The sequence below is a fragment of the Bradysia coprophila genome, unplaced genomic scaffold (genome assembly GCF_014529535.1).
Source record: "Bradysia coprophila strain Holo2 unplaced genomic scaffold, BU_Bcop_v1 contig_232, whole genome shotgun sequence".
NCBI lineage: Eukaryota > Metazoa > Arthropoda > Insecta > Diptera > Sciaridae > Bradysia > Bradysia coprophila.
This window is the reverse complement of record NW_023503493.1, coordinates 19,829,809-19,845,592: the sequence shown is the minus strand read 5'-3', so window position 1 is coordinate 19,845,592 and position 15,784 is coordinate 19,829,809. Positions and strand designations below refer to the sequence as shown.

The window sequence follows — 15,784 nt, the reverse complement described above, 5'->3', positions numbered from 1 at the left end:
CATTTTTTCTAACACAAGTGCCTGAACTATTAATATGGATGGATTTTAATCAACAAGTTGCGAAAATAGGTAGTTTTTGTCACTAGATGTGATATTATCAAACGAGCGAAGCGAGTTCGATAACTACATCGTGTGACAAAAACTACCACTTTCACAACGTGTTGCATACAACGTTTTCTGCAACTAACTGCGAAAAATGGACTTTTGAAATGTAAAACATTCTACTGTATGAACGAAATATTGTATCAACGATCAGATAGACTGCATTTATGTACGCTTCAAAAATTGGTTCACTGCGATTATATATCTCAATAGCCGAATGGATAGAGATGTTGCTCGATGATCATTGGGTTTTGGTGTCGGTGGTTCGATATTTGGTCAGGGCAGAATTTTTTATTAAAGATTTATGGTTCAGAAGTAGTGGTGAAAAGTAAATCCATTTCACCACTAGTGACGAAAAGCACATATGAAAATCCATTTCACCACTAGTGGTGAAACGTAAAACATAGAAAACCAGAGAAAAAAGACCTTTCGATCGCCACCCAAATCACGCATGAAAAAGTTCAGTTTTCGCAGCACAGTTGCAGAAAGTATTGAAAAATGCTGTAAGCTTTTAATAAGATTTTCCTGGAAGCGTAGCATTTTGGATTACAGCAATATGACTAGCAAAAGCGGACTATTTCCAGAGCGTATTTGAAATGGAAGGTTGTTAGCAGAAGGCATATTTTAATTTAAATTTATCACGACCGTTATGGAAATGAAAATGGATTTGGTAACCAAAATTGATATGGAGGGTATAAGCTCACTAAACGTTATTTCGATATATTATGTCAATAGGTGAAGGAGCACAGAAACACAGCTCGATTCAATTAATATTTGAAGAGTTTTCTGCTGCATGTAATGTAATGTTGATGCTCGTATCATCATTTTGCAAAAGTTATTAATATACAACATTTTCATGAGATCTAATACTACAGCCGAGTGTTAGCATATGACGCAAAATTGTTTATGCTCCAACAATTTCATAGCGGTGATTAAAAGTTTACGCGAGAATTGTGCATAAACTTTAATCTCATAAGCGCTAAAGTGCACAGAAGATGGGCAATGTAATTTAACAAAATTTCCACATTTAAACTGCAGGGTAACAACAATATTTGACATTCCGTGTGTGTGTGTTCGTGTGTGCTGATGAATGTTTTCTCTAACCAAGATCAAAGCAAACAAAACGTACATCATACACCAGATTTATATGGTCTATCTGTGCTTTTATTACAATGTACACTAGAAAACAACCAACAAACTTGTTTGTCAAAATTAAACAAATTATCGTTTATTTAGTCGCTAACATTGATGGGTTTTTCTATCTACATTTCTACATAGTTGGTCTTAGGTGGATATGAGACCACGAAAACTTTTTTTTTACTGAATCAAATTTTTCGGTTACACGAGAACTGTACATAAATTTAAAAGTTCTGTCTAACTTTGACGAATTTAAGTGCAGTTAGGTTCACTCGATTATTCCGTCAATCCAAAAAATCAATCACTTGTTCCATGTAACCGAATAAAATGAAGTGACAGTAGTTTTTTTTGAAAACTATTCGTTGATATGTTCAAGCAATGTTAAAATTTTAGATAGTTCTTTTTGGATTGTTCGTTGTTCATTTACACCTAGTAAATCTCTAACCTCATTCAATCCTACATCGTGATTGGAAGTGAAAATTTATTGCTTATAATTTGTCGTCACGACGTGTGTGAGTTAGAATCTGGCATTGACTTGAAAATTCCGAATTTATAACGATTCTATCAGTTGAACATGTTATCGGGTAAGTATCAAAAAAGTTATATGAATTACTTCTTTGCTGCGATTGTTTTTTTTACAATAAAGAAACAAATGGGAAACCTCTTGAAAAGGTACAATTTCGTCAAGTGATTTTCTTTGTTTCCAATTACTCGGATCTATCGATTGCAGCTTTATTGATATAGAATTTTGTAGTAAGCGAAAGCTTAATACATCAACATTAAATATTTATTATGCTAACAATAAATTCTCTTGTGTGTGCATAAAGGATCAAAGAAAACAATGGAAATCTCAACAAGAAAATAACCCCTTAGTTCGGTCAATTGGCCTCATTTTATCTGAACAAAAAAGCTGAACTCATTTTATATATAAATAAACATTGTTTTTCTTGGGTGTAATAGGGTTATAGAATAACTGATGATTTTATGCGCTATACACACCATGATATTGAATATTACTCAACTTTCTGACTTTTTGTTCCCTTCTTCTTCTTCTTTTTTTTTGTTCTGATTACTTTTGCTTAAAAAAGAACGGTTTTGTGTTTCCGAAACTTCATTTTTCTTTTGCATTTCAAAACAGAAACTTGAGTTACGATCCTATATATGCCGGCTATTTATTTTTTTCGTGTGAAGTTGGGTGGTGAAAGATAAAATTGTAATTATTTATAACGAAGGGAGGAAAAAATTGAAAAGGGTAAATTATGTCGATGTTGTTCACTTTCAAGAATAAAATGTTGTACCGAATTTTCACAAAGGGAATTACGATTAACGTTTGAATGATACCGGGATCGAAACACTCCGTAGGTTCAATGGGAAAGGTAAACTAATTGAGAGATTCAGTGTCTGAATTAGGGAAAGTCCATTACTCTCGTACTTTTATTAGATCATCATATCAAATATAGTTTGTTTGGATCAAAACACCCTCATCTTCTCCTCCGAAGTTCTTTCTAAAAAAAGGCGGGATTCATGATTCAGAAAGATATTTAGAAAGTAGGTTTTTATGTCACTAAATGTGAAACTTTAACATTTGTAAGGAAGACGGCTTCAACTCGCTTAAAAACTTCCCGATCTCATTTCGCAAACTTGTTGCATGAATTACTACTAACCAACTAATTTTCAATTTGATTTTGCTTCTACAATTGATAGAGTTAAGTGTAAAAATGTTTTTATCGTATTCATTCATCGTTTCAAATTATAACGTTGTTGCAAAGTGTTAATATAGAACCAATTTTTTCTGCAAAGAGCTCTTTTATTCGGTTACGTTTCCCATATTCAGAAAATATGTTTCATTTTGAATTGAAAAGAGGTGGAAAGCCTTTTACCAGCTTCACCAAGTTTTTATAACACAATTTTCAATTTCAATACTTCCTTGGGCGCACAATAAGCGTTGATATTTGCGAAAAAGCATTAGGTAACATTCGTCAATTTCAAATTCATTTCACTTGTATTGTGCACATTCACTCTTTCAATCAAGCGGTATATGCCGTCTACTGTTAGTCTACTTTCAGTTTACAGTACATGTATAATATACAACTAGGCCCCACCTTATGGGTGGGTCAGGTCCCTTGGCTGACTGAATTCGTAACTTGACGGTTGCGTGCATAAAATCCTACAAGAACTCTCAAGTTACGAATTCTTTAAAGTTACGAAAATACGACAATCCGCACTCTGGGCGCCGATTCTCGTGAATTTAAGAATTCCAGTTGTCACCTTAATGCGAATGTCCATACGATTCGTAACTTTTAAGATGACAACTGTCAAGTTACGAAATCTTAAATTCACGAGAATCTGCGCGCTTCTTATTTTCTTATAAATTGCGCATTCGCTTTATTATATTCCATTTTTTTTTCAGAAAGTCCCATTGTCTGCTATGCTATAAACGGTGGTGAAAAGATTTCTTGATTATGTATTGAACAAAAATGAAACTCGTGTGGATTACGGATTATTGTTCAATTTTTTGTATACAAACAACTACCACGAAATCACTCAAAAAAGTCTTTTCGAAATAAAGTCTAGATTGTTACTCCAATACTTTCCATTTACTAACCTAAGCCTCATGAATTTCAGTCCTAGTCGATTAAAAAAAAATTATGGAAGGCCTCGCTTTGCTCTGGCTGTAAAGCTCACGTTCGTTTAAATTTTCTAAATTATGAGAATTTTTTTAGCAATTAAATCTACTGAAACTCGGCCTTATTTGATCATGAATAAAGTATGAAACTCGTGTGATTACGGCCCTCGCTTCGCTCTGGCCGCAAAGTTCACACTCGTTGATTTTTTTTCTAGCATAGACAACAATAAATGACACATAAAAGTCTTTTCGGAATAAATAACAGATTATTACTTCAGTATTTTCCATTAACGAACTTAACCCGAGTTATTTCAGTACTTATCAAACAAAATTTTCTTGGAAAGTCGAAAATTACTCCGTATGATAAGGAGACTATTATTTAGACAGATAATCTGTTTTTTTACAGGATTACGTAAGTTATCGTGTTATCAAGCGACAAGACAAAAATTCTGTTGGGAATATCTCAGAGATCACCCGTCCGTTATAACCCATCTTCGAACTTAACCTCAGGAATATAATTCCCCGTCGAACAAAAAAAAAGTTTTTGGAAATCCATTGAAAATTACTCGAGTTATCGTGTTATCAAGGAATGAACAAAGTGTGACAAACATTTTCTGTATTTAAGGTTTTTGGTCATACATTCATGTATTTTCAATCATAGTAGTGAACATTGTGTGACAAACATTTTAGAGTGTTTATCATCCGTAAGACCCATGACTTTCAGTCAAGGGAACAAGAAGAGCTTATGCAAATATTTTTCAAGTGCTTTTTATCGGGTTTTGCTAAAACCGCTTAGAAGTTTATGCCGAGCTTTATCACAGAGAAACTTAAATAAGCACTTGTCGTGTGCGCAATATATGTACTTACTTAACACTTCATATGTTGTTGTACACAGTTTCTATAATTTTACAGTGAAAATTTTCGAAAAAAATGTTTCAAATGAAAGTCAATTTTTCCACTGCAGTACTTTAAATGCACTGCACAAATATGTAACCAACTGGTATTTCCTTACATCCAATCGAGCAATTATTTACATTTTCGGAATGTCTTCCGTCCCCACATTTTATGCATATCCAACCGAAATTAAACGAAAAACATATCTAAGGTTTGTATAAGGTCTATAAAAATATTTAAATTTCTATCTGCAAAGCAAGGGACTATATTTTCTATTTTTAACGTTGCAAGGTGCAACATTTACTGGAATTATGTATAGGGATAGTGCATAGTGCTGCGTTTTATTAAATTCCAATATTACGCTTCAGGTGTATTTGTCAGCAATATCATTGAGATTCGATCCCTGCTACATAAGTGTATCGTATAACGAAGCTCAAATTGACATTGTCGTAATTGATTGGTTCCTTAGACGCGATAGGAAAATGTCTATCATTAGATTTTGATTGGCATTAGGTGATTTTCCACGCAATAATAAAATGTAACACCAAACTAAAACCGAGATGGTATGTAAATTACTCTCCTCGTTGATTTATCGGGAAAGCTAACCGAGAGACTATATTGTGTGCATAACATCATAGAACTCTTCACAGTAAATTGAATTTACATCTATAGTAGTGACATATACATTCTATGTATATAGCAGTGACGTCCGATGAAATGGACGAGTGAACCAAAAAGCTTTCAATCTTCATATATTATGATATGAATAGAGTGAATGCCACCATTCTTCCTATACACTGCATGTTAGTCAACTGAGACTAACCATTGTACTAGTACCAAAACAACCAAACTCAGAAGCGTTAATGCTTCTGTATCACAAATTTCACAACACATTTTCTAGCGGTATGGCAAACCTACTCTTATTTACAGCAGTAAAGCCATTAGATCATTTGTGATTGTAGAAAATGATATGAGTATTTGAAAGACTCTAAGGTGTACGTTATAGAGCATAACAACTAGATGCTATTCCTTATGTTATAAAGTGTTTTAAGAGACTGTTGCAAGCAAAAGCTTATTATACTCCATCAGCCTCAACATACATTTTGACCACATTATATACATCGCTTATTGTTGTTGACACTGACACGTGAACCGGACTCAGAATAATTTCATAAATTGTTGAGGGATATAGCCGCTTTTTCAAACGTTTTTGTTTTGCGTCCATCATTTCTAGTCGTTTTTTTATATAAAAAGCTGGATCCTTTATACACCAAATTAATTGGATTGGACTAACTATAAAAGTACAAGCTGAATACAGTGGTTGATATTTTTCAATGAAAATACAAAATTGAACATAAATTTTAAACCGAATTACATGGTCATTTGAATTTCAAATCACGTGTCTAATTTCATGACTGTCGGATATTATTTTGAATTAAATTAATTAAGGGTTTTCAGTACGTTTTATGACATAATTTTATTCCTATATGCATCCTTTATGGTGCTCCGAACGAGTGTCCATTAAATTGATAAAGATTTCAAAGTGGCTTTTTCATCTCGTAACACACTTGTTCGAAACATGGTTTTGCTTATTTTCCGCAACAATGGCTGAACAAACATTATATTATGCGGTGTGGTGTGCATTATGTGGTCGGGTGTGTTATGATAAAGTAAAATTTTATTTGTTTAATTTGTAAAGGCAGCCTTCGCTAGCATTGCAACTGATTGCAGTAGAACAAAATTATGAATTTATTGTAATGACGACTCGTCATTGACGAGTGGAGATAAAAGTCCTTATATTCATCATGATTATGAATATTCGCAACCAATTATAAAAAATATTACCGGGCGACGCTGCCCTGAGGGAAAAAATTTAATTCTATGAGTTTGCACAATCTATTTTTTTCTGCATTTGTAAAGTCTGTGTGAGCTGTTACGAAACAGGTGATTATTGTTCTACCTTCGGTTTAATTCTTTATATTTTCTATCAATATTCAGAGTGAAGGCTAAAGTTAAGGTCTTTATGTTTTGATCGAGGGGTAAGCCACTGCCCAAAAAAGTGGCAAAGAGGGATTCTTTTGAAAAACAGAATCCAAAAATCGGACCGATTTTTTTATAAAGCTTTTTTGACCTGTTTCGGTAAAGTTCGATCACCTGAAATGAAATCCGGTGTCAGAATATTTTTATCACACTTCGTAAGCTGATGTGAGGTCTACCAATTTCGTAAAATAGTGCTTTTCTTACAAAAATTGCGCCCAAACGGAGAAGCCGCCATGGGCAAGTGGGGTGTCGTTGGAAAGCTTATGTCATGTATTAATGTGAAAAGAGGGAATAAATTAATTTTTGGTCTCATATATACAAAAAAATTCTGATTGGATTTTCGACAAATATCGGTGAACTTTGAAGGGTGTTTGGGCTCTTCAAAAGAAACTGAAGAGCAGAAACAATGGTTGCCCATATAGTACACTCTCATACCTTTCAAATGGTACCCAACATTCATGGGTTGAATTGACAAAAGTATGCTTTCGATGCATGAATGTGGTACATATACACTCTACTCAAAAATTTCAATACTAAAAACCAAATTTGTTTTTTGACGCAAACGTTCTGCGTCGAATCGGTCAAAACTTCAATCCCCCATTCCCTTTCAATTTCTATAGATACTAACTGTCAATTTCTTACAATTCTCATTAATTCCTGTCAATTTAATTTAATTACTGGATCAATTCATCTAATTGCCGGATTCGCTATACTTACTTTCAATTCATTTCAATTCCTTTCAATTCATTTCAATTCCTTTCAATTTCTTTCAATTCCCTTTCAATTTCTAAAGGTACTTACTGTCAATTTCATTCAATTCCCTTCAATTCCCATTAATTCCTGTCAATTCCTTTCAATTCTTGTCAATTCCGTTTAATTACCGGATTCTCCGTCAATTCCGAGCAGGGTGTGTAATCAATTACCCAAGTGGTGTCCCCCTCGGTTTTGATGCATATGAAAAAGCTCTGTTTAATTTGTTATTGTTTTTCTGACTTAAAGGTTTTATGTTTTTTTTTCTATTATATGAAAAATCTGTCTGATAAAAAATGCCCGACCTAAATCATCATAATAAATCAGGGTCATATTTACAATTTTAAAAATAAATATTAAAAATCTCACTAGCAGAAAATTTCAAACTTCAAACATTTTTTTAATTAACGCCACCAGCAACAATTTCATCTAAAATGTTTTGACTTAAATCGATGAAACATACGCTCTTTCAAGTAGAGACAGTGAGCTGGAAGAATTATTCGTAAACATAGTGCGCTGATGGCTAAATGGTTTGTATGTGGAGAGATGTAATCAAATCTTGTAAAACGGATTTTCATTTTATTCATTACCGGATTGTATTTGCAAATAAAATTTTCTACCTCACTGTCTCTACCTAAAAGAGCGTACACATTATCGATTTAAGTCAAATCATTAAAGGTCAAATTGTTTTTGGATGAGCCAATTAAAAAAATGTTTAAAAATTCAAATTTTCTGCGAGTGAGGTTACGTTAAATACATCTGTTGAACTCGATCGATCTGGTGAAATTTAAACGAAAAGTTAGTTCGTCTAAGGGTCAAATAAAAGAAATCCATATTTCCTCCGGTTTGTATGGACAGACAATAGCTGGTTTATACATTTGTTGCTTTATCCTCGTCACTTTTGTTAAAATAAAAAATTGGAAGCCATGGCACTGAAATGAATGCTTAAGTTATTAATGTATGGTTTTCGACGTGTGATGCGTGCTACGTACGTCTAAAACCGTACTTTTTATGTTTCAAGCACTACTTTCCAAGCATGTAAAATCCATTATATATAACGGGATAAAAATTGGAATGTCTCGATCTCGTGTGTTTATTGACCTCGGCTACGCCTCGGATCAACATAATTCACACCAAAACTCTACTTTTCATCTTTTTACACCTACTAGGGATTCCATATCATGTAAATAACTGTTAAATATCAATTTGATTTAATCAAACGCCTTTCTGTCAATATTTTAAAAAATTCTTCGTTTTTTGTTCCAACATTGAAATGAGCAATGCCTTTCGCTCTACGTCTATATGTTTTAACGGAGAAATCCGTCGATAGTTCTGCAATAAATTGTACAAATGGTTCAGCAATACAATTGTAATTGTCACCCCATTTTACAAAACAGCATCACCATGATTTATACAAACATCTGTGTGTACGATAAATTATGCTTTGTAATTATGGGCTTTTAAAATTAGATGTGTCTGTTACACACAGGAACACAATTATTTATTGCATTACTGAAATAATCATTAAATGTGTACGTTAAGAGTGTTCAAACGGCTTTTAGAAACAAAAAATAAAATTTTAATTCTAAACCCAAAATCAAACAGAATCAACGTTCAACAAATAACTTCAATTTAATCTCACCAATTTTGCTGTTAATCGGGACAAAAAAAGACTTTTCCAGTTTATCCGTGGATTTATATATTCCATTTCGTGTTTACACATACTAATATGTCGAACCATTGCTAGGTGGATGGTATGTAAAGTGATCTTAATTTTCAGATTCAGGTTATTCAATGTTCAACTCATTTGATTACATTTTCGTATTAATAGGAATCCCGCTATTTTCGTAGGATGATGCTTTAAAATGGTGCGACTTCAGTTGCTATTAATTTGATACGTTTCCTTGTTAATAACCAATATAAAGGTGTGTGAATGGCATTAAAGCCAAAGTTTATTATGGTAAAATTATGCAAGTTTTGTGCCAGATTACAACTTCAAGTAATATCAACCGTGGGATTATAAGTTAACAGTTAAACACTCGAGGAGTCTAATGTTTTGCGAATAGACCTAAAATTCACTTATTTAGCTGGCGTGTAATTTATTTACAACCGGGCGTCAATATTGTTCGGGTAAGACAGTTGGTAGAAAAAGAGTTCATTGTCATATGCTTGCTTGAGAACAAGTACACATTGCTAAATTGTTGCCTACATTTCGGGGCAAAATTATTATTATTTTTATGATAATTTTGGACTCACATCCTTTTTGGAAAAATTATGACCATCGTTTGGTGTTAAATTGTGTTAGTTTTCAGCAAAAATTTAAATGTTTGTGGTGATGTAATCTAACTCCGAAAAAATTCAAAATATGTGTCAATTTTCGTTAAATATTGAGTTTTCTCGGACAAACATTTCTATTTTTTATTTAAAGCTAACACATTTTAACACTAAACGATGGTCATACTTTTTCTAAAAAGAATGTGAGTCCAAAACTATCATCAAGTAATAATAATTTTGCCCCGAAATGTAGGCAACAATTTTGCCATGTGTAGATTCCTCTTAATTGCTTATGCATAATCTCTGGTTTCGGAAAACCAAATAAACATAGCTAACGCCGACCCGTACGAAACACCTATTCGTATCAAAAGCCTTTACTGTGAAACTCTTCATTTCTTTTACTTCATTCTCTACTGAAAATCTATTCGCTTTTTAAAATCACTTACGTTATCTTTCTTTGCCTTGTTATCATATACAAATAAATTGCCGGAGGCAATATAGACAGCCCCGTACGAAGTCAACTTTCATAAATTCCTATTTAAACAGCTGTATACCGCTATATTTACCTATATTTCCCTATAAATAAACATTTCACAGATGAATATGCTATTATATAGCTCTATATGCCTGTATATAGCTCAATATAGGTGAATATAGATATATTTAGATGTCCATATATGGAATGCCTGAAACACCCCACACACATAACAAATTATTTCCATGTTAACAGAAACACTCTAAGTACCATTTTTCCCAACATATATCACTTTTATTAAAATCCAATATGGCCACCGGCAGCCATTTTGTTAGGAGTCCGGAAATTTTACCGACGCTTTACATTTGTTAATACCTTTCAAACAAAAAAAAATTCATGAAATTCGGTCAAAATTTACTCGAGATATTGACAAAATACTCCACGTTCACTGTACGGTCGAGTAGCCAGATAAGAGCTCACTCCAAGAGACCTAGCTCACGCTCCGGAGAACATAATTTCAAAAACTTTTTTTTCCCTGATTGGTACGGTCAATACCTATCTAATAAAGCTAAAACAGACGAAATATGTTGAAATGTGGCCGACCTACAAGCAAAAACTGCTTGCCGCCCTGTGCCTGTTTCACACCAAGGGGTCTAACTCACGAGTCGGTCATCCGATTTCCATAAACTTTTTTTTTGTCGATCGGTATTGTAAATACATTTTATTTGACGTATCAGTTACAAGTGTAACGTTTGAATGTCCGGAGATATCTTCGAAAAACCGTAAAGCACTTATTGGGCCACAGCTCGGGAAGGGTCGATCCAAAATCACTCATCTTCGAACTTAGCCTGTCTTTTGACATTACCAAACGGAAAAAAAAAGAATTTTCAAAATCGGATGCGTTTTACTCAAGTTATCGTGCAGACGGACAGACGGACATTTTTTTTCACTGATTTGGCATCTCTAGACAACCACAATAGGTTTCCCCTTACTCAGGGAGTCCAATTCGACGTGTTACGGACGTATGCGTAAACGCATAAGACCCCAGTACTTCGTACGGGTCTAAAAATATCACCCTCTTTCACTTACTCACTGCATTGCAATGGAGAAATATTTTCTATTCTGCTGCACAGTACATCTACATTCGATACTTTACATCGTTCACATTTATGTTCCATCTTAAAAAGCTCTCAGTCGACCTGAGTTGATTTAATTTCCCGTATTTTCCTTTCTGCTTTTTTTCTATCTTCTAGTTAGTTCTTTTACCTCGTTTATGCTATTGCAAAATTTACTTGAAAATAAAATTGAATAATGATACGACTAAGAGGATTCAACGCAATTCGTTATATCCACATCGGAATTCAGAGTGGACTTAGTGAAACTACCAGATAAAATTTGATGTTATTTAAGGGTACTTGTACACAATTAGCATTGTGTAAGATTGTTGAAGTGGTTTTTGAACTTCGCAATTGCAAATATAATAATCATCCGTTGATAATAATAAAATATTCATTTGTTTCCAGAACTGGCATGGAATTATAAGTTCAAGCTTGGCTGGCTTACTACTGTTGGGTACGTCGACTCTAATTGGAATTACTCTAATTATTCAGTCTGAATTGGACACCAGAAAGAGCCCGAAAATTCATTTAACTTCGGGAATGCGTGGAGTGATTGGCATCAGCTGGCTGTTACCGATATTATATGCTGTAGCATTACCACTCATATACACTGTGATGGGTGAATGGCCCAAAAACTGGTGGTTGGATGTTAAGAGCCTCGGTTTCATATTGTTTGTTGTTATCGAATTGCTATTTGTTTTGCTGTTTTGTTTGCTGATATTCACATTATTCCAAAAGCTTTTGTATTTGGCGAAAAAGCACGATAAACATAATGCGTCGATATTGAAAAGGTGAGTGCTGTGACAGATAATGTTTACAATTGTTTCTTGAGCTCACAGGCAGGGAATTATAAGGACCCACAGTTTACCATTGCAATTCCACCATGTTGACGTACATATTCCAATGTTGTTCTCATGCGGTAACGCATACGGAATATATGGAATCGGATTGAAGTTGTGGATTCTTGTGATTCTCTAACAGTAGGTGGTTACGGAATTTCTCGAGTAGAAAATTTATTTTAATTTATGGCATCACTTTTCGTATGTGTATACATACATTTGCGACGGTTGTATGTCGTGTACGATGGCTTTCTATTCAATGGGGAATCTTGCTACTCAGATAATATTTATCAGCAATACGAAGACATTGGAATTAAAATCCTTTATCGATGGCCTTACTCGCAATTTAAAAATCGTATTTTTAAGGTCAGCCGTTTTTTCAGTCTATTTACCTCGAAACCTTCATTGTTTTTAAAAGCACCATCTACTTGTGCAACAAAATCGTCAGAAATAGCTGACGAGATTTGTTGATGCTCCCTCTCTAGTATGGTGTTTGATCTAGTTATTTCTAAATGTTCTCTGTATTTGCAGAATCGCTCTGATATACCGCACCGCAATCATCTTAACTGTAAAACTAACAACAGATACATCCTATCTCATCTATTTAAACTCAAACGAATTTATTCTCAACTATGTGTTTGGAATTTCCAGCATTATTTTGGTAAGTATACATTTTACTTGTAATTGCGTGTGGCAGAAGCAATGGTATGTGACGTTATTATTGGGCTACATTCTAAAGGAATGCTATTACCTATATTTGCTGTACTAAAATTTATCCGAATACAATTGCCAATAGAACGAATGATATGCAATAGTAAATACGTTCCAATATGCATTTAGTTTTACTATATATTACTCTATATCAGTGTTCAATAGAGTTCTTGTAATCAAAACACAAACTTAATGGTTTCTCTGCTGCACTGATACGTGGTATGTGCGCAATAGATGACGTCGGAGTATCAAAGACAGTGGTGTCATTTTTCTTTCAATTTTTTACTTACAAAGATCAGTGCCGTCTTTTCCATATGAGCCAAATGGGCAAATGCCCGTGGCGCCTCAAGTAAAACAAAAGAAAATGGCGCCCGAGGTCCTTAAAATTTTTTTAGCTTTACTAAATTGGCGCCTATTTTTCCATTTGTCCGATGGCGCCCAAAAGCTAAAAGCGGCACTGACAAAGATAGTCTGTTTATAGGCTTATTCTAAAATGAGTTTTGCGCTTCTCAAAACTTGAAAGACTACAGTGCATACGACAAATTACGATTGCTGTAAATATGTGATATTTGTTTGTGTCAATAAAGATTAGCCTCTTGCAGACGGCTATATCATATATGAATGAGAGATTAGTATGGTATCAACAGCAAACAAAAATGAAATAAAAAAAAAATTCCACATATGGCAGGCTGGTGACTATTTCTGTTTATTTTAACCGAATAAATTACTGGGCCTTTGAATGATCTTCCACAATAGAAATCGGTTTTTATCGTTACATACCTCAAAACATCTAAGAAAATCAAATAGTTCGGAAAGTTTCACGCCCCATCGTACCCCTTCGTTAAAAAGGTCTAAATCGAACAGACCGCTTCTTTTCGTCATAAGAACTCAGACTATTAGGTCCGCTATAGATCACCACCCACATCAAGAAATGCCATCCACGTCAAGAAATGTCATTCACGTTAAAAAAATCTCATACAAATGAATGAATTAACGAAACATTTAACGAAACTTAAGTGAGGTTATTTTAAACTCTTGCTGCAAAAAAAAAACATTCTAGAAACCCTATCACTCATCAACGAATATGTACTCCACACTCACATTACAACTATTAAGTCAATAGAAGGGATTGACCGTTGAACTCTGCAATTTATAATTGAATGATCCACTTTAAAGAGATACTTTTATTTATTTATGGGTAACAAACGTTCAATTTACGTGATTTTTTTCGAGATATAAATCTATCCAACTGTAAATAACTGAACATAATTGAACGATGTACTCACGCTGGTACAAAATGTTATTTATTTCACAATTTTATTTTTCCTTGGTCTGAACTGATTTCTACATAAAGATAATGACGGATGTTGTTCTTAAAAAGATAGCTGCCTTACGAAGCATTAGCCTTTATTTCTTGCAAATTGTGCTGCATAAAGTTACTTTTTCGCGGGCGGATAAGTTTTGTAACCACTTTATCACAGAGAAGACATTATAATAACACCATACGTTAGGATATTAAAGAAAAACATTTTTTATGTACACAAAACTTTAGCTACTTTTCTCTTCTCTCAGCCATTCAAGGGTGTGTGACATATGTTTTCTAAATAAAAGGAAATATATATTAAGAATTAATGTGAAAATGGTTGTTTGTTATATCAGTTAAGAAAACCCTTAAAAGGTGAAGGTGGCGCAGGTCCTTGTGTCTCAAAAATGTTACCAGAGAAAATTTTACTAAAAAAAACGTCACAAATGACAGATTCAACTTCCGTTTTATAATTATAATCCCAAATCCAAGGACCAGCACTAGGACACCCTCTTCATATTACTTTGACGTAGGATTGCTCGTTGAACTCGTATTGAAGCACAAAATACAAATAAAATAGTTTAAGGGTCGTTGAGGCTATGAGTGAAGTAAAAAAGTTGTTGAAAATATTTCCCTTAGTCCCTACAAAAATATTTGGATATTTTTTGTAGTAGAGGACCTGCGTCACGCCTGCGGGCATAATAAATACATACGCCAGATACCTACACTTAAGTTGTTACAGCGGTACAGTGCCCGTCGCACCGTTACGAATTAATTGTGAAATATTAGTTATACGTTAATAAGATGCTTTAGAGGTTCATTGTTCCGCAAAGAAGGGTTGCAAGAGAGCAAATATGCTTACCCGTCTCAAGTAGAAATAAATTAAATGTTCCGGAAAGATGAAATAGTTTTGAGCTTATGAACGCTGTTTGCTTGAAGCATCGTGAATTTATGATAGCTTATTGAAACCAAAGTGGCTACCATGTTTGCGTAATTCGATCAATTCTGAAATAGAAAATAAAGCGATGTTAATAACACTTGTCTAGCACTTTAGAGTGTACGCATTATACCGAAAACCTGTTCGCTAATTCTAAACTTACTACTTGAAATTGAAGGTGATTTGTTTCTACCTTGTCTGTGTATCACTTTTTAACATTTTGTCATAAGACATTTTGTCATAAGACATATGCCATTTATAGCTACAGTTCCAAAACTGATGAGACCTCACCGTTTGAGACATTTGGCTACCTTCTCCCTTGTTATCTTCTCAACATGACAGTTTCTTTTTTCATCAAAACTTTTATAATATCGACTGAAGTGGAAGTTTACATAGTTTTGAAATTAATTCACAGAAGCCGTGTCAATTTGTTTTTAATTAAAATAATTATCATTGAGCGTAATCCATCGTCATCATACCTTCATCAATTTATTAAGGGTTCAATTAGTTTACTTAGTTTCCTTCCGAGCTAAAATTTAGTACAATACAGTTTTGCTAAATTCAACGACAAAAATGTT

At 33.9% G+C, this 15,784-nt stretch overlaps 1 protein-coding gene across 1 annotated transcript in view; it reads left to right on the top strand.

The window, feature by feature from the left end:
* The window catches only part of LOC119075648, a 162,951-nt gene that overhangs the window by 137,456 nt on the left and 9,711 nt on the right, over positions 1–15,784 (top strand). Inside the window, exons 19-20 of the mRNA XM_037182135.1 lie at positions 11,822–12,207; positions 12,787–12,916. Coding sequence (XP_037038030.1) covers positions 11,822–12,207; positions 12,787–12,916 — 516 coding nt within the window. The remainder of the gene's footprint in view (positions 1–11,821; positions 12,208–12,786; positions 12,917–15,784) is intronic.